The sequence below is a fragment of the Mangifera indica genome, chromosome 12 (genome assembly GCF_011075055.1).
Source record: "Mangifera indica cultivar Alphonso chromosome 12, CATAS_Mindica_2.1, whole genome shotgun sequence".
NCBI classification, from domain to species: Eukaryota; Viridiplantae; Streptophyta; class Magnoliopsida; order Sapindales; family Anacardiaceae; genus Mangifera; species Mangifera indica.
In genome coordinates, this window is record NC_058148.1 from 13,238,370 (window position 1) to 13,258,238 (window position 19,869).

The 19,869-nt window shown below is 33.8% G+C and overlaps 2 protein-coding genes, 1 long non-coding RNA gene and 1 other non-coding gene across 5 annotated transcripts; 2 read left to right on the forward strand and 2 right to left on the reverse strand.

Annotated features, from left to right (window-relative positions):
• Positions 1 to 911: 911 nt before the first annotated feature.
• LOC123192435 (transmembrane protein 184C-like) lies at positions 912 to 4,688 on the reverse strand. Of its 2 annotated transcripts, XM_044604987.1 has the most exons (5): positions 4,303 to 4,688; positions 4,100 to 4,222; positions 2,760 to 3,050; positions 1,177 to 1,418; positions 912 to 1,083 (listed from the first exon to the last, which is right to left on the reverse strand). In XM_044604987.1, the coding sequence occupies exons 1-4, from the start codon at positions 4,564 to 4,566 to the stop codon at positions 1,209 to 1,211; spliced, it is 888 nt and encodes a 295-aa protein (XP_044460922.1). In that variant the 5' UTR covers positions 4,567 to 4,688; the 3' UTR covers positions 912 to 1,083; positions 1,177 to 1,208. The 2 variants fall into 2 exon arrangements, with proteins under 2 accessions (XP_044460922.1, XP_044460920.1); XM_044604985.1 differs by having other exon boundaries at positions 912 to 1,418.
• A 2,508-nt stretch (positions 4,689 to 7,196) lies between these two features.
• TRNAD-GUC lies at positions 7,197 to 7,268 on the reverse strand. Its single transcript has one exon. It is a non-coding gene; the product is annotated as a tRNA-Asp (tRNA).
• On the forward strand, positions 7,206 to 9,766 carry LOC123192247. Its single transcript, XR_006496842.1, has 5 exons — positions 7,206 to 8,079; positions 8,231 to 8,351; positions 8,456 to 8,551; positions 9,131 to 9,213; positions 9,330 to 9,766. It is a non-coding gene; the product is annotated as an uncharacterized LOC123192247 (long non-coding RNA).
• A 744-nt stretch (positions 9,767 to 10,510) lies between these two features.
• On the forward strand, positions 10,511 to 13,817 carry LOC123192245 (endonuclease 1). The gene is made up of 9 exons (XM_044604727.1): positions 10,511 to 10,982; positions 11,080 to 11,641; positions 11,725 to 11,905; positions 11,980 to 12,087; positions 12,181 to 12,320; positions 13,010 to 13,105; positions 13,205 to 13,269; positions 13,359 to 13,432; positions 13,524 to 13,817. The coding sequence occupies exons 2-9, from the start codon at positions 11,525 to 11,527 to the stop codon at positions 13,646 to 13,648; spliced, it is 906 nt and encodes a 301-aa protein (XP_044460662.1). The 5' UTR covers positions 10,511 to 10,982; positions 11,080 to 11,524; the 3' UTR covers positions 13,649 to 13,817.
• Positions 13,818 to 19,869: the final 6,052 nt, after the last annotated feature.

Sequence of the window (19,869 nt, forward strand, 5' to 3'; positions counted from 1 at the left end):
TGAAAAGTATGTTATGGACTTCGAATTTCGGACGAGAAAATAAACAAATGTTTAAGTTAAAACAAATAAAATTTTAGATCTAATAATTGAATACATAATTATTATACTAAATAAATCAAAAGTTTAATTTTGTTATATCATTAATGAGTTTAAAACTTATGTCCTCATAGTTGGGATTCTCGTTTTTTATCATTCAAATTATTAGATTAATTATTTGCCTTACCATTACAAATATATCCATTGTGCTCTTGCCAATGCAACTATCGGCCAACACCACAGTATTTGCCGTGGCAAAGCAAAAACTGACTAAACCATCACTGCCACTTTCATAATTCATGTAATGTAAATGGGCCTAAACTGGGCATTGCGCCATCTTTTTGTGTTTTGTTGTTTCATACATAACCATTTTCGATGGCTTTGGATTTGATTTTGAATTTTCTTCATGGCTGACGCTGTCACTAGTGTTTGACCTCTAACTCACTAGCTCCTCTCATAAATCAAAATGCATCAATTGGAGAACTGTCAAAGCTTCGATTGACACTGGAGCCAATCCCAAGGCTGCGTAATATCACAAGCTGAGCCCACTTGTGCCAACCCCATTTTCAAAGATGGTGCCATGACCTCGAGGGAATTGCAGAGTTGGATCGGATTGTTTATGGTTGACGTGTAGCATTAATATAATTAAAAAAATCGGTGTTTTAGGAATTGGTTCATCAAAACCATCATCCGAAAATTAGAAAAGAAGCTGGCTGACCCGCTGGATTCAACTTAAGTAGAGCAAAATTCGAGCTCAAGCTCTCTTCGGAGGTGTTCAAGCTCATCTCGAACTCGTCATGCAAGCTCCTATGCAAAGCAGTGGATTTAAGCTATATGAAATCATAAGTTTTGAGAGGCCAACAAATTGTCCAATATCTCTATAAACCATCTAACTTCTTTGATTACTTTTTATTACGGTAAAACATGAAAACAAGCTGGGAAATGGAATTCCCTCAAACTGTATGGCCAAAAGTTTAGCAATACAATCAGTTCTAATACACATGTATTTTTCTGTAACAAATTTGTTTGTCTACCTCAGAGAAATCCCTGAAACAGAAAAGGTATATCCAATGTTTATACTTTCGTAATCAAGTGTCACACTGGAGGAATACAGTCTAAATGATGTGTTTGGATTCATACCATATGGAGTTCATAATTTTTGGGCTCTGTTGTCACTCATTCTTCTTGTTCAATTTCAACTTAGCGTCAACATCTCCACTGTAGGGTGCCACATGGTATGCATACTGCTGGGAAATAGCAAAGACTACCATTTCCAGACATACCAATACATTCTGAATAGCTTCCTCAATGTGCTCAACGTCTAACCAGAAATGATGAGACCGAATGATGCCCATGGCTGCTAGTATCTCAAGCACTACACCCTGCAAGAGTCAGAGAACAAAGATGGCTTTTGTGAACAAGAAATGATATTCCTGTTATGTACTGGTTACCAACAACAAATTGAAGAAAAATGGGAAATTTGGGCAGGAGGGAAACGAAGTGAGACAAAAGGCAACTATCCATTTCATGTTATTGTGGTGGGTTCTCCAATCATCCAAATCACTGTAACTCCCTAAGCAATAACAGCCAAGGTGCAATAAGATTACTTAAATCCAATTGCTTGATTCTTAGAACTCCTATTACAAGAACTTAAGTGCTTAAACATCTTCCCAGTCAGTGGCAAATGGAGTTACCTAAAAACAAGTAAAAGGTCAATAGAATGACGAAGTGCTTTAAATCTGATACATGAAACAATCTCAAAAATTTTTAAAGGTGTTTAGGAGGCTTAATCATTTCATTCCCCTCATAAATCCAAAACAGGTTTTTGAAAGGCCATAGTAACTTAGAGGTGACTTTTAGTGCCACAAGCCTAGAGAATCACGAGGCCCTAGAGCATGAACAGTGGAGGTTGGCTCCAGGTAAGCCAAGAAACACTAAAAAAGTGACAGAGAGAAAACTCTTGTATTATCAAAACTCTCAAAATAAAAATAATGCTTGAAATAAATATAACCTTTACACTAACTAGCTTTATATAGGACTTTATAAGTGAATTTGAGTCATCTCACAGTTCAGAGCCATACAGTTCCAACAAAACGGATGACCAGCATAAGAATCTTAATCCTATTTTATTGTCTAGTTAGGTGAGGATTACTCTAGTCCATATCGGAAGCTTCCTAGCAAATTGTCAGGATGCCTTTTGGATCCAACCTTTCCCACCATGGATTGGGCCAAACGGACCCTTGAATTCAGGTTGGACTTGACATTAGAAAGCACCATTATGGAGCATTCCAGGTAAATAAGGCCTCAACTAAGTCAAATAATGCCAACTGGTACACGAAAATTTAGGTTATCAAAACAGACTTGCTTGTGTTAGCGTTGAACACTAGAACTTCCTAGGTTGACCCCACAAAGAGAAAATTCTCCAACAACTTGACCTAACCATGAAACTTTTTAATGAAGAGAGCTTACCAGAGGGTCCCCAGATGCGCTAGCTATGGGTTGCAGTTCTGCTTAAATAGTTATCGAGAAATACTAAAGCCTTTTGCCTATTTTTCTACTCTGTGCTGTAATATATTGCTGTAGTTTTTACGCTGGTGCTGGGTTGTTTATAATTCTTAAGGGCTCTTCTGTCCTAAAGAACCTATGGGGTTTGCATTCCAACCTTTTTTCATGGGCAAAATAAACTTATCTACCGTGCAAAGGAATACCGTAAGAGATTTTACCTGCCAAAAGCAAAAGAAAACAATGCCCTTGATGCACATGAACTTTGCAAGTGGCTTGTGTGGCGCCAATTCTTTAGCAAAAACATGGTAAAAGGCCACCAAAGAATATAATGCCAATGAAACAGAAATGTTCAGAATGATGGTAAATGTCCAGCTCAACCATGTGGGATACGTCCCAAGAATTTGTAAGGTGATCATCAAGATGGAACATATTGGGCGGATGACAACAAACTGCCATGTCCAGTACTTGAGGAGCTTCAGTGTATGGTGATTCAGCCGGACCGTATGAGGCTGCAATTTGTGAAAAAGTCTCATACATAATACATCAGATAAAAATGTTTAGGAGATACTTAATAATAACCATTTGGCCATTTAGTTCCAAATCATTTATACAAAACAAAATTTTATTTGCATTCAGATCCAACTTTCATCACATCAGCTAGCAATCACATTTAACAACAAACACCATGAAAAGAGTCGGTTACCACATTTCTTCACTAATTAGTTTAGCAATCTAATAAGAACACAGTATACATAACTATGCTCCACATCTACATCCCTAATTCACCTTCTTGATATGCTTTCTTACCAATTTAACCATAAATAAGGCATGGCTTCTGTTGATAAAGGAGCCCTTTTTAAATCATGGCTTCTGTTGAAAATGGAGTCTTTTCAAAATCCTTAATTATTCAGGGGCATTCTCAATCCTAAGAGGGAAACTTTTGAATTTTCCAAGTGATACTTATTATGCTAACCATTCCACAATTCATCATGGTTTATCTGGATGCATTAGTGCCTTTCCTATTTTCTTCGCCGCTATTAGCATAACTTAGGGCTGGATTCGAGCCGAGCCAGCTCGGGCTCGAGCTCGGCTCGGCTCGGTTCGAGCCCGAAACGAGCCGGGCTCTGCTCGGCTCGATCGAGCTCGAGCCGAGCCCGAGCTGGCTCGGGTTGGCTCGGTTAATTTTTTTTTTAATTTTTTATTCAAAACGGCGTCGTTTTGATTTATATATATACACAAAACGATGTCGTTTTGATATGAAAAACGAGCCGAGCCGAGCCGTTAACGAGCCGAGCAGAAAACGAGCCGAACTCGAGCCGAGCCGAGTCAGCTCGAGTCGAGCTCGAGCCGAACTCGAGCCGGTCATAAAAAAACCGAGCCGAGCCCGAGCTGGCTGCGAGCCGAGCTCGGCTCGGCTCGAATCCAGCCCTAAGCATAAGTCAAATATTAAAGCTTGTCCATAAGCTGATAAAGTATGGGCTTCTTACGATCATCCAAGACACCTTTTGGCAAATGAATAACCAATAAAGCTTTAACAATAGAAGCTCTTCTCAAATACCTGGAAAAGAGTCATTGGAAATGAATGATGAATCTCTCTTCCTTTAATTCCATCCGGCACAATGTTTTTGCTAATCGATATATTCAAGTAACTATACATCAGAGCCATGAACTTGGCAATCACCTGCACAGAAACACAAACTCAAACTTATCATCCAAACGAGAAAACAAACAAGTAAATGAGCGAGTGCGAAAGACACTAACCAGAGCCTCATAACATTCCTTAACGGAGTCCAGAAACATGAAGAAGGCTTTGCTGCCTCTAATATCCAACAAACCTACAAAAGAATCAGCCGCATAAATTGGCGCCATAAGAATTATTATGATAATAGCTTTCTGTTCCTTTGGGTTTTTCCAGTAAAAGAGATGCTGCTTCATCAGTTGAACCGTGAAATACATTGTCAACATCACGCAGATTCCAACTCCCATCAGAGTTATCTGATGCAGACTCATTCTACTGAGATCCATTCGTCACCGGCTTCGAACACGATCGATCGGCCGGAGTCAAGCTGATCAAAATTTTGTTTAGGGGATTTGAAATGCTATAAGCCTGGGATTGTGTTGGACTAATGATTGATTTATTTATAGTGGGACCCATCGCCAACAGGATTTGAACAGTAACCGTACTCCGCAGGATTTTGAGACGCCAGATATGGTTCGTTCAATGGCGAGCATGCTTGAATAACGAATAATTTAATGTAATTAAATTTTAAAAACCACTTACCAAAATAATAATAATAATGATAATAAAGAAAAACCCAATTTAATTAGTGATATTTAATTAGAAAAATATTTTATTATTAAAATTAAATGATTACTTTAAAAATAGATTATCTTACTAAATATAAATTATTATTATATTTGATAAAATAAATAAAATTGGATAAGTATAAATAATTATTATATTTGATTAGAATAATAAAAAATATTAATATATTATTTTACTTAAATACCTTTATGTATAATTATTTTAAAATATTTTTTTATTAATTAAAAATTAGATTATTTTTGTTATAAAATTAATAATTAATTATATAATTATAATAAAATAAAAATTATTTTAATAATTTTTTAATATTTGGGGTGAAAACGGTAATCAGATTAATATAATATTATAGAAATATTTTATTATTTATAACCAAACAAAATAATATAAGTAATAAAAAATAAATTATCAAAATAATTTTTAATGCCCTTAACCAAATACCACCTTAAAGTCACGTGCAATGAAAGAGCCACAACACCTAAAGCAATGAAATTTAGTCAATTTTGTCACAATTAAGCGTAACGTATGTCGAAGAAAATATTTTTCATATAATAAAAAAGTTAGATGACTATTTTCCATCCAAGGTTAGATGCAAACTTAATTTTTTACCTATTAATTAATAAAAATATAAATATTTATATGTCTTTCAAATTTTGTTATTAAAAATTATATTTAAATTTATATTTTGAATTCCCCTTAAATTTTAAAATTTTTATTTTTATCCCCAAAGACAACTCCATGGAATTTTGAAATTTAAATTAAAAAATAATATTTTTTACTTTATGATAAACTAACAATAATATTTGTCACAATTTTTTTTAATTTAAAAATTTATTTCACCTTAAATTTAAAAAATGATTTATACTTTTTAGAGTTTTAAAACTATTATTAGAGATAACGAATTTTATCGTTTGTAATTACATTTTCCCTTTTTTTTGAATTTTTTTATATAAATAATTTCATGAGAAAATATCACTCTCGTAATTAGTAAAATCACCTTAATCACTTAGAGTATGTTTGGTTAAGGGTTTTTAAGATTATCTTAGTAATCTATCTTTTATTCCCTTGTTTGGTTTGTCAGTAATAAAAAATTACAGTAATCTTCTATTACCAATGCTGACGTGACATGTAATATAGGTGGTAATCTGATTACCACCTTCATCTTAGGTATTTAAAGATTACTGGGGTAATCTTGAGTTTATTATAGAAAAATTATTATTTATTAATTTTTTGAGATAAAAATAAATTTATTTTTAATTAATATGACAAATAATATAAAAAATATTTAAAAATAATTATATTCAAGGGCATTTAAATAAAATAATTTACTAGTAATCTTTTATTACCTTTAACCAAACACAATAATTATTTATACCTATCAAACTTTATCAAATATAATAATCATTTATATCTAATAATCTTTTAAATAATTTATCTTTAAGATAATTTTTATATTTTAGTAATTAAATATTACCAAACCATACGTCCCTTATAGATATATGTTGCTGCTTTTATCCGATGTTGTGGCTTCCAATGCCGAATAATGTTGTTTATTTTTATCATTATTGTCTACGCATCTTTGCTCATAGTCACTTCCTCTCATCATTAACATCAAGATAGCTTGTTGGGGTTTTTGAGGAGGGTGTTGGCTGGGATTACGAGATGGCTTATCGCGGCTAAGCAAAGGGTGACTTAATGGCGGCTATGAGAGCTGTCCAAAACACACTAAAAGAAAATGGTGAAGATAGAAGGAAAGGAAATGAAATGAAAATGGTGTAATTGGAAATTTTAAGTGGTTTTTGAAAAAGGAAGAAGAATAGCATTTTTTATTTAAACAATTAAAATAAAATAATCTTTTACTATTTAAAAGTTAAAGCACATTATTAAAAAATATGAATTACTACATTATGACTTGTCCTGTATTGGCAATTTAAAAATAAAAAATAAAACAAATGTTGCTACAAATCCAATATTTATTACTGTTTCTTAAGTCTTAAGCCAATCTATGATTCTATTATTAAGTCTAATTTTATGCTTTAAAATCTCAATTATTTAGATAATGACATTGATGTGGAAAGACTAAGACCAAAATCATATTTTATTATTTCATATATATATATATATTTTATGGACAAATTTTAATAATCGTGAGAGGTTATTGTCAAAATCTTATGTTATGAGCAACTAGTATTTGTCAACAAGGTTTAATATTTCTGGAGATTTTATTAATTAAATTAATAAATTATGATTATTTATTTGTATTGTATGTAATCTTATAAAGATATCTCAAAATAATAATTAAAAATTAAAACTTATAATTATTAAAAAAGCTCGCCGTTGCCGGGGATCGAACCCGGGTCACCTGCGTGACAGGCAGGAATACTTACCACTATACTACAACGACTTGATGGTTCATAGGCATGATACTAAACTATTTGAAACTTTTTATTCAGAGACAATTACGCCTTGCGGCTGGACATAGGGCTGCTGTGGATTGGAAGCGCACTGGTTCTTCTGCAACCGTTTAAGGGGGTTCTGGGTTGGGGAAAGGAAGGTCACTATGCTGTTTGCGAGATAGCAGAGGTCATTATAATTATTGTTTTAATTTTTTTTTTTTTTTGCGTGTTTGTGTATACTTGTTTTAATTAGTTTATTACTGATAGATTTTGATGCAATGTTGCGTGTCTTTAACATGATGACATGGCAAGTGGTGAAGTAGAACTTATTATGATCAAATTTCATTTTACAATGAGAAGTTTGGTAATTGGAGAAATTTTATGAACAAATTCAGAACTCTCTAAAAATTATTATTGTTATTATCATTTAGAAAAATTTCTTTGCTTGGCATCTTCTAAATGAACTGCCTAATTTAAGTAAATACTGTCACTGCGACTGGAATTTTTGCTGTGTAGGATAACGTTGGTAGAAACACAACTATGATTATTGTTAAAATGGGTATGGAAGTTGGGCAGGAACAAAGGGGGAAAAGCTTGTTGAAAATTTGTAAATAGGCACTTTTTGATCCCTTATTAGGGATATCTCATTGAAAATTGCCTTAGCTGCGGTAAAAGAATTGCTTCTAGATTCTGCTGAAGGTGACCTTGCAAATGTCTGCTACTGGCCTGATTAAATTCGACATAACTTCTGCGGGTGCTGGACTAGCCCTTTACAAGATGTTGATACACCAGATTTTAAGTGTAATTATGAATACTGCAGTAAGTTGACTCCTTGTTCTCTATGGTTCAGTTCAACTATTGATTCTTTATATTGGTTCATGTTTCTTTAATGTAATCTTTCTCAAATGAGTTGTTACTATTAACTTCATGATTATAGAAAAAATATCTTTTCCCTGTCAATTCTCTTCAGCTATCTAATAGGGACTGCCATGACTCTGGTGGACATAAGGATGGATGTGTAACTGGAGCAATATACAACGATACAGTGCAACTCAAATCTGTTTATTAGGACTCTGTTTCAGAGGCAACATGTAAGTGCATCAGTGTACTGTATATTTTACTTACCAGGTATTGAATATTATTTGTTGTGTAGCATGAATGATGAGTACATGGATTCTGTCCCTGTTCTTTGTAGACAATTTGACAGAGGTGCTTCTCTTTTTATCACATTATATTGGTACGTGCATTAGGTATGCTCTTCTAACGGGAATCTTAAAGCTTCAACATTCTGGTAAGAATGTAAAATATGCAGTGTTGGACTAAATCAAATTTATTAACTTTTGAATGATGTAGATTATTTTATCAGAAACCCATTGAATGCACTGACTATTCTTGTAATTAAATTTCTCTGAGACTGTGGCATAGCATTAACCGTTCTAAAATGGAAACAATCGTTTGCTTTAGTTTTTTTATTGGTCATAAATGGAAAAAACATGATTTCACATAATTAATTCTATGAAATTTAATTGATTGAAAGGATATGCATAAGATGGTTTAGATCTGTGTATCTCTTGGAAGCAATATAGGGTATAAGAGACAGAGTTGTAATTTGTAGAGGCATCTCTAGGGTATATGAGAGGTCTGAGACTAAGTTTGAGCACTGGAATGCTGCATTTATTGTTGATACTCTGAATATTTTCATTTCTAGTAGAACCATAATACTCATAGCTAATTACATCTGCATACAGTAAACAGACTTATTTCACTTGTCTGTTCACCCACCTAACCTGCTTTTGGTGTAGATTTTCACAGGTGGTTCGAAACAAACACACACATGCTTTTGTCTCTGATTTCTTGTTTTGTGTGACAGCCTCTGCATGTCAGATCCACAGGAGATGAAGGGTGAACACAATAACTGTCCATTGGATCCATTGGAAAACAAACCTACGCCATGTAAGTAATCTTTAGCTCCAGTTAGTATTTTTCTTTTAGATGACCCACCACTGATGTGGTAAAATTAAGAATTTTATGCTACAATTGAAGCAGTAATTTCCTTTGGTATTATCCAGATTCAAAATTATGGTAGATATGAAGAAATCATTATGAAGTCATTAATGTACCTCTTTCTAGCTGTCTGGTATCCCAACCATCTATAAAATGAGAGGTGGAGGGAAAGAGGAGTTGGAGCAGTATTTTATGTGAAAACCTTTTTTTTTTTTTTTGGTGAAAATTTGAGAGTGGGTTAGTAAGTATTACTTGGATATGTATACTGGGTCCTTATGGTGAGGCCAGTGTGTGTCATTGTCATTCAAGGCATTAATTGGGTCATAGTCCAGTGCGAAGGCTTGGATTTTTCTTGTCTTAAGATGGTTTCACAAAGCAAAAGTTGATTTACTTTTTAATTTTAAGGAAATGGATGCTTAATTTATTGTTATGCTTGTGTGCATATCGTTTCTGAATATCATTTTTTCTCATGACCTTGCAATCAAAATCAAGTGTTCTTCTGCTTCAGGTACGGAATAACATGATGACTAAATCTGCCTTGAAGACTTTTTATGGTTAAGATATAGCAGTCAGGATTAAAGCCATTCAAAGGAATATTATGGTTTTTTTTTTTTTTCCTTCTTCCTTTTGCATGCAGACAGGGGCATAGCAATTACTCATATCAGGGAGACACTGCTAACTCAAGAGAAACACCAACCTGTGTCATAGATGCTTAAAAATCTGCCTGTTTTAAATCTTTAGTCCGGTCTTTGTGTTAACTTATGTACCAACTGCCTGTTTTTCCTTGTGTCACAGTTTTTTCATTTTTATCTGTGGACCTGCTGATATAAATATTCATTATTTACACAGTCCACAATTTTGCAGGTCGTGTCCCCATGAGGCAGTGCCAAAATCAAGAGGGCTAGGCTGGGTCGTGTCACGAGTTGGCTCAACCCCTTTGACTTGTCTAACCAAGGATGTAGTTGAATTGAGTAATATTTTATTTGAGTTCGATTTGATTGTTTTAAGATGGAGCTTGAGCTTGTCGAGCTAATCATATTTTGGCTTGAGCTCAAGACAAGAAAGGATGAGTGAGTTTAACCGAGAAAATTATATTTAAACTCCTTAATTTTTAAATTATTATATATAATCCATGTAACTTATAATTTATCAATTATTGTCTTATTTTTTAACTCAAAACATAAGATTTTAAAAATATAAGAATAAGATTTAAAATTTTTAAAATTTTATTGATTTTTATTCGAACCAAAATTGTAAACTCATAAGCTCACCGAGCCAATCATTCTCAAGCTCAAACTCAATTTGAGAGCAAAACTCATGGTTTGAGCTCAGCCCGGCATTAGTCAAGTCGAGGTTGGGTTTGACATGAGCCAAGCCCAAGCTGCTGCAGCTTGGCTCACTTTATACCCTGCCTAGGACCCTGCTTCAGCAGGACCAGAGATGGGTTTGACCCGTGGGATGATGCTTTCATTGTAATTTATTGATGATAACTGCCGTGTAAATTACTACCTTCTTGATATTTTACTATCGCACAAATTCCAGCCTAAATTATTCGTCGATGGAATCGTGTCACATGAAGCATTATTTTATAAATTTTTCATCAATGGACCACTCTTTTAATTATTTTTGCCATGGACATGGCCAACTCAGACTGCATGTACCAAACTACCAGAATTGCTTCCAAGTGATAAAATAAGCAACGGTAACGTCAGAATCATGTAATTGCTTCTTTTACAAAATCATCTCCTTGAATTTCATTACTTGAAGCAATTTTTGTTACAATCTGTGGTAAAACTTTGTCCTCTTTTGACGTAGATGATTATTTGCTTTCTGGGTTGCCAATCGTGGAGAAGTTGCTTGCTCGAGGTGGCATTTGCTTTACTTTCAACCTTGTATTTGCCCCTCAAATAAAAATTGTTGAAGCATGAAGATAAAGGAATATAGAAAAGGGTCCACTACACGATTGTCTATAGCTTATAGTATAACTCGTGCTTTATTAATTATCCTTCTTCTCATTGTCGATTCTTAGAGACAAGCCAAGGAAGCATACTTTAAGATTACCTAATCCATGATGTTGAATACAGATTCCAGAATATGCCTATGTTGCTTGTATTGTTGTCAACTTTTAAGGCACTTAAAATAGTGGAAATTGAGACTTACACTACATGATCAGGTCTTGTCATTCTGTTTGGTGTGATGTTTGTTATATAATGTCAATTATCGGAGAAACAGGGCCAAGTAAGTTAATCATTTTGAAGGCATGATGAGATTGTCATCGTTTGAATTTATCTTGTTTGTGGTTCTAATTCTCTCTTCAGCTCCTGCGACCTGGGGATGGAGCAAGGAGGGTCATATTATGACATGTCGAATTGCCCAAGTAATCTTGGTTTTGTTCCTCATAGCGTGATCAATAGAATTATTTGCTCATAAATTGGCTAATGTTTGCTTTTCAACTGACAGAGTCTTCTGGAGTCTGAGGCAGCTCATTCTGTGAAAAATTTGTTACCTGACTATGTCGATGGCGACTTATCAGCACTCTGCGTGTGGCCTGACCAAATCCGACATTGGTATAAATATCGTTGGACAAGCTCGCTTCACTTCATCGACACACCTGATGAGGCTTGCACCTTTGAGTATTCAAGTAAAGTAAACAAAGTTGGTCATGACTCATGAGAATTTAATCAAGATGCTGAAGTAATATTGTTCTTGTTGCAGGGGACTGTCATGATTCTCATGGAGTGAAGGACATGTGTATTGTTGGTGCCATCCAAAATTTCACCTCTCAGCTTCTGCACTACAGAGAAGGAACCTCTGATCGCAGACGTAAGAGGGCTAGTTTAATTGCTTTATAATTGCCCAAAGGTTGTTAAGTTAGGTGAAAGTTGGATTCAAAGTTGGTGTTCATTTGTTCTGCAGATAATATGACAGAGGCCTTGCTGTTCTTATCCCACTTCATGGGAGATGTCCATCAGCCAATGCATGTGGGGTTTACGAGTGATGAAGGAGGTAACACCATAGACTTACGCTGGTTCACCCACAAATCTAATCTACACCATGTAAGTTTGTGTGACTTTCATCAAATTTTAACCATAACCTTAGAACAATACTATGTGTACTAATTTTGAGTATCAAATTAAATATACAGATGATATGTTATTTTGCGATTGGATAACTAATTCAAATCACTTATAATTTAAAATCAGTTAATCACATTAAAACACATTAAAACTAGATTTGGTAATTGCTTTAAAAAATAAATTTATATGGTTGTGAGGTTAGAATCTATTCGATATAATTGATTTTAATTTAATATAACAATTTAATTTGGGTAAAATTTCTCATTTAAAATAAAAAATTATAATTATAAAAAATTAGGATGAAAGTGGGATAGAGTCATTGAATCAATCATTTGAATAACTTATTCATCAATTAAAGAATACTAATTAAAAATTAGATAATTATTTAATTAAAATAACAAATTTTGATTATGGTATGTATGCCAACAACCAAACTTTTTTTTCACCAAATTTGTTAGATGAGTTAGCAAAATGGGACATTTTTTTATTTTGATTATCTTTATAATTTTTATTTTTTTATAAATTAATTAATTTTAGTATATTTATGTTTTAAATCTTTTATTTATTAAAAAAATAATTTTAATGTATTTACTATTTAAATCAAACTCATTATTCAACGAGCAAAGGAAATGGTGACAGTCCTTGTGCATTTGGCTCTGAATGATCAGGTATGGGACAGGGATATCATTCTTACAGCTCTAAAGGATTACTATGACAAGGACATGGAGCTCCTTCTTAATGACATTGTCTCTAACTTCACTGATGTAAGTCCAATATTTCTTTCACTCTTCCCTTGGCAGATTCAGATAAATCCAGCTTAATTTGCTTTCTTCTTTCTGTGTGCCATGGCTATGTTTCAATAGGGAATCTGGTATGACGATGTCTCATCATGGAAAGACTGCAACAATCTCCATAGCTGTTCAAACAAGTAAGCTCTTAAACTCAAACTCAAACTCTCCTTCATCAAGCTTAGTTTAACCTCGGATAGTAAGACTGCATTTCTTCACCCATATGCAGGTATGCAACTGAGAGTATAAACATCGCCTGCAAATGGGGTTACAAAGGTGTCAAGGCTGGTGAAACTCTTGCAGGTTCATATCCAAGAATTCATTCAGGGACTTTGCTCTTTCGGACAGAATTTTCAACCATTAATTAACTGCTTGTATTCTGGTTTTTGTGCAGATGACTACTTCAATTCAAGGATGCCGATTGTGATGAAACGTATAGCTCAGGGTGGAGTTCGATTGGCCATGATCTTGAACCGAATTTTTGGCGAGTCTGATGAGGGATCTGCAGCAGCAACTTGAAAATTTGCCTTTCCACCATACCCCTCCTCCCCCACCAACACATACACACAGACCATAAAATTTGACACATTCTTAGCTTAAGCTGATCATTTATATTCAAACCCGCTTACAGAAATCTGTATTGTTTATGTTATGATCGAATAAAGCTCTTTGTTTTTGTTTTTGATGACATGTGAGCTGATGGTAGCTGCGTGATAATAAATTTTGCCAGTTGAGAACACTTGAGCAATTAATGCATTGGCCATGCCAATTAAGCCAAGTTTTAGCGTGCTATTGCAAAGTACATGAGTAGCAATCAAGGGAGAAAAGTTATTCTCAAATCAGAATATCAGATAGTAAAATAACAAAGAAAATCAAAAACAAAAAGCAGTCCCCGGGAAATAAATTTTTTTGAAAATTTTAAAAGATTTTACAATTCAATCATACCTCATAAAAAAAAAAAAAGTAATCAACTCTCTCTAAAGTAAGAGCAAATTTACTAGAAATTTTTGTTAATATATACAGTCATGTGACCAAGAACTTTTTCTGATTAAGGTGTCGACAATTTGTTAAACCCAAAACCACTCTTCTTTTATACATATAGAAAATGGGTGTATAGACCAAATTATGCAAAGGAATATACTAACATGCTTGTTTCCTGGTAACAATGGTTTCTTCACTAGAAAATTTGCAAATGTTGGATGAATGAAAGGAGAAAGAGAGAGATTTCCCACAAGTTCTTGCATTCCAAGTTGCCACCTACTAAAAGCTAGCTCTCTAGATCTTACTGTAATTTTTTAGTGCATCCTCACGCTTTAATCCATTGTAGAAACATCACCTTTGCTTTAATCCACTGTAATTTTTCATTTTCCTAACTTGGATTCCATAGTAAAAATTTATGGAGTGACACAGGATTGGTATCGATGAATAGTTGAGGGTGTCGTCTGTGGAAGATGTATTTGCACTTTGAGATTGTGCTGGATTTCTTGAAAAAACAGGGAGGCCAGTGCTTCCTGCTCTAGCACAGATCAGAGATCTTCTCTTCTCCAATAAATTTCTTTCCCCCTACGATACTTTTCCTGGTATTTGAGAGGACTACTTCTCTTAATGGTAAATTTAACAAACCCAATGATTGGTAAAACTCCAGAACATGAATTGATATGAAAGTTATTCAATTATGACTCATCTTGTTAAGGCAGTGCTTCACTCAATTTCGTCATGTTATCAAAAACTTGGCAAAACTTTATGAGAACAATAACAATAAGAGATGTATAATTTTGAAACAGGTTGTTGAAAGGCAAAGGGATACATTTGGTGAATTTGCACAACAAAAAGATTGGCAAGCAAAATGGGGGCAAGGCATTGAGCGCACAAAGCATTTTTCTGGGAGACCCTTTTGTGTACAATTGGCTTGGAAGCTTCAGATTTTGAATCCTCAAATGCTCCTAGAGTATAACGTAATTAATTAATTGATCTGAGTGACGAAAATTTGGATTTACAGGATGCAAAGGCAGATCAGTTGCAGGATTTGTGAGTTGGGTAATTTTGCGCTCTGCAAACCTGTAACGAGTTGTCAGTTGGGGGAACAGGTTTCATGTGGCAGTTAACTGGGCAACCCGGATGCCATATCTGAGAATTGACTTCATTTGGGCAAGTTAATCAGCTCTTCATTGCTTTTTTTTTTTTTAATGGAAATTTATGTACTTTTTGGTGGGATCTTGAAAAGTAACTCTGGTAGTGCTAATCATTATAATTTTTGTGAGCTGGGGAAGCTTAAAATTAAGACTTCTCTCTTCATATTCCAAAAACAATGCAAGAAACAAGCCAAATAGAGAGCTAAAGCAAAACAAAATTTCAATTTTGTTTGCAATATCTAGTACAGACTTTGTACAAACTAAGTAAAGTGAAAAAAAAAATGATTAAAAAATCTCAAGCTAATTCTCATAGGCGGCGACTGGTGTGGGAGAAGATTGAAGCCACAGAGTGAGCCAATCCCACCAGTATTGCCACCTTAACTTGCCCCCTCTTAGGAATCGGACGGCCACCAGATAACCTCCGTGAGAAATTTCCTCTGTTGATCTTAGCACTTCTTGCGCCAGTCATCTCTTCTTCGTAATTCTTAAGCCTTGCCAAGATCCGAAGAACGAAAAGAGAGAGAGAGAGAGGGAGCTACCTTTTGGCGTTTGTTGCAAGAGAAAGATCTGAGGTTTGTATTATATAGACGGAGTGAAGGGTAAAATGGTAATTATGATGGAATATATTAACAGTTCTGTTGACTGTTTGTTTGAAATGAGTTGATGATCTTGACCTTGACTTTCCCGAGTTCATTTTTGTTCATGTTTTTTTATTATTTCTTTGAAATTGTTAATATGATATGATAAAATTGACAAACAAAAACTCAAATATTAACAAAATTAGTGAAATAATAATAAAATTTTGAAAGAAAAAATCTAAATTTAAATCTCTATTATGGCTATAAAACCATAACTTATCTTAAGTATGCTTATTTTGCGGGATAATTTAGTCATTTCGGGATGTGAAAAGAGAAAGTTGATGGAATTGTTGGTGGGTTTTTTGAGATATGGGCATAAGGATCACATTGCAATTTCTTCGATTCCCACTAAATTTATTGTTAGTGATATTCGGTGTGTAGCTTTAGCTGGATTCAATTATTTGTTCCCACTTCCACGTGTCACCTTTGCGGTTTTAAAACCAGAAAAGCTTACCACGTGGATGATTTGTCCTTTCTTTCAATATGTTCTACAGACAAACTACAAGAAGTATGAATTATTGGGCTACACTGGCGGATTCTTTCCATAAGAAAATAATAAATCAAAGGTCTACGCTGTATGATGTGGTTGGTTGATTGACTGATTCAGTGAAAAAGAAGGTCTTCGAATAATCCGAAGTTAGGTTGGCGGCTGGCTGCTGATTCAGTGACTAAATTAAGGTGAACTTGGTCGGATTCAAATTCAATGTACTTCTAGGTTCCATGAATGAAACCATGTGTAATATATTAAAGAGGGAATAGGGTTCTTGATGCACAAGATTTGTTATGACCATTTTTATCTTTCACATTAAAAAAAAAAAAATGTAAAATCTCACAGGTAATTCACTTCTATTAGTAAATTTTGATAAACAAAAAAATATAAATATTATTTTATATATATTTTTTAATTCAAATTTTCTATTCACAGATATATGTATTTACAGATAAACCGTAAATTTAAAAAAAAAATTATGAGTTTTAATGAAAACTTTCAAAAGATTTTTGTATATTTGAAACCTATTTGGAGTGCTTTTAAAGCTTTTATATTTTCAATGTCCCTGATAATTTAAAAAATAATATTATGTCCAAAAAAAAAGATTAAAATGTAACATTTAAAAATTAGTTAAAGTATTTTTTTTAGATCTAAGTGTAAATTTTTATATTAAAAAGAATACATTACCTCTAATTTAGTTTTTTAAATATTAGTTAGGGTTTTTAAAATTTTTATAGTTTTTTAGATCTAAGTGAACTAAACATAGTTCACTATTGGTTTGGAATTTGGTTTTTTAGAATTTAAAGAGCGGGAATTTTGTTCCATCAAACATTGGGTGGGAAATAGTAATTTGGCTGTCATTATTAGATTTAAAAGCAGAAAAGCAAAACCACTTCTGGTTTGAGGTCCCATTTTATCTCTTTGCTCATGCATTCACATTGCTGCAACTCTTTTCTTTTTTGTGCCCACTATCCAATTTTAAATACTCTTGATTTGTATTTTTGTCTCCTTTTTTGGGTACAGAATGAAAACAACATCTTTATTTATTAATCGCAAATCTTGAGAATCTCTTTATATAAACTTGCCTCAATCAGTGAGCCCATACATGGTGCTTGGTCTAGAAGTTTGTCATTGTAATATGGCCAAACGACTATTTCCCACCCAAGGTTTAGTGTTTTCTCAAATGTCTCCCCTTTAACTATGGAAAATATCAAACACCCACCCATGACCGGTTAGATTTAACAAAACCCTAACGCCTAAAAATTTTATCTCTTTTTGCCCCCCTAAGATTCATCTCCCAAGGCGTCTTCGACACCGATTGAACCTCCAAATAGGAGAAAAGAGATCTCCGAAAGGAGAGGTTGCTTCGGGAGGGAGAGGCCGTCGGCAACGGAGCCGGAGAGGTTGCCATAGATTTCAAAACCAAACCCTAGGGTGAAACTGCGATTTTTTAAAACTTAGGCTGGGGGGAAATTTTAGTTTTTAAAATTTAGGGGGGCAAAATTATATTCTATTTTAGTTTATTTTTAATATTATAGCGAAAATAACGATTTTACCCTTACTATCGTTAGGATTTTGTTAAATCTAACCGGTCATGGGTGGGTGTTTGGTGTTTCCATAGTTAAAGAGGAGACATTTGAGAAAACACTAAACCTTGGTTGGGAAATAGTCGTTTGGCCTTGTAATATAACCATGCTTGTTTTGACGATGCAATTGGCTCTTGGCATGAATAAGTTAAGAGCAATGTTCCTTGGCATTCAATTGACCAAGTTGCTTTATATATATATATATAAAGATTGACATAAGGCCATGTGTCATTTATGAACTGAATAAGGGTGTTTCAGTCACTTCACATTTCACTACAGGTTTAAGTTGATAAAGTGAAGAAGAAGAAGAAGAAGAAGATAAGGATGATAAAGATGGCACTTTTTTGATACATAATTCACTTAGCAATTTTATAATGCCAGTGGCATATTGTTCACATGGGAAAATTCTTTTTTTAAAGGTTCTGAATGAGTGGAAGCTTTGGTCATGAGCAGGTGACGAAATGCTTGCAAGACTTGCTGACAGAATTTTGAATGCATTGTATCCGCACTATATGTTTGCTTTAATAAGGTGGTTTTTGGTCATGTTCATTTAAATTCAACATCAAAACGGCCCACTTTGTTGAGAAAATACAGTGTTGAATTTGACTAGATTTCAAGGTTCAAGCAAATGGGATAATTCCAAATAAGTGTGAAGGGGACAGGTGGTTCTGTTTTTCAGTGCTATACTAATCTTTAAAAAAACGAAAAGAGAGAAAAGCAAAGCCTTGGTCAAAAGATCTCGTTCTGGTGGGCATTAAAAAAATATTGAAATCAAGATTTAGATTAAAGTGAAACCTCAATTGAATGGCTCTCATTCTGATTTAGTCCTATAAAACTTCGCATGTCTATATTGCCATTTAAGATTTAAAATCGATAAAACTCGGTGTATTTAAAATAAGTATCAATTTAAAAACTAAAAATCATATATTATTATATAATTAAATAAATTTAAATTAAAAAATAATATTTAATCATATAAAAATATATTATAATTGATATTCAAACCGAGGTTTATATTACTCTATAGATATTTGGCTTATAATTTCAGCTAAAAGAATGGGTTGGGTCTATAATACCCATTGGGTTTAGTAACCCTAAATTGACCCTATATAATGGCCCATCAAGCACCGATTTCTAAGTCTACTCTTTGTTCCTTCCACTTTTCTTGCCCAAAAACAGGATTCAAAGTTTAAAAGCTCAGGCTCTAAGGCCCGGGGCCATGGAGGGAGAGTCAGGGCTAGGCCCAGTAGTGAAGGGCTAAATACCAAGGATCGGGCCCAGCCTTATAATAATATATAATATTTAAAAAATTATATTTTAAAAATATTTTTTATTCATTTAAAAAATAATATCAAAATAACTGGGCCCCATTTGGCCACCTCTAATGTTATTATCTTCTTAAAGTGGTTTATCTTCAATAGCTAGAATTAAGATATGATAGGTAAGTTCACAGAACAAGATTGCCCTTGATTAGTGAAGCCACATCAAGTGTGAATCCAAGAAGAAAACCAAAATCAGATTATGCATGACGCCATCTTGACAAAACCATGAACTAATCCTTAAAATCACAATTTCCCACCTTAGGTTTTGTCACATGACAATTTCCACCCAATAGTGTTGAATGCCTTGTCAATTGCCCAAAAACCCATTAACCAAAACTAACAACGGGTAAAATCATTCATGTCTGTTTCTCAACCAATGGGTGAAAATGTGCTTTTGCCAAAATTATGGTGGGAAAATGAAGGAATTTGGTCTCTATATAATTATTATTTGCAAGCAAGGCTAAGTATTAGAAAGTCTAATAAATCATGATGATGCCAATCAAATTGTGATTTGTGTAATATATATATCCCTGTACAATGTATTGCGCCAATCAATTTTTACTTTAATTTCA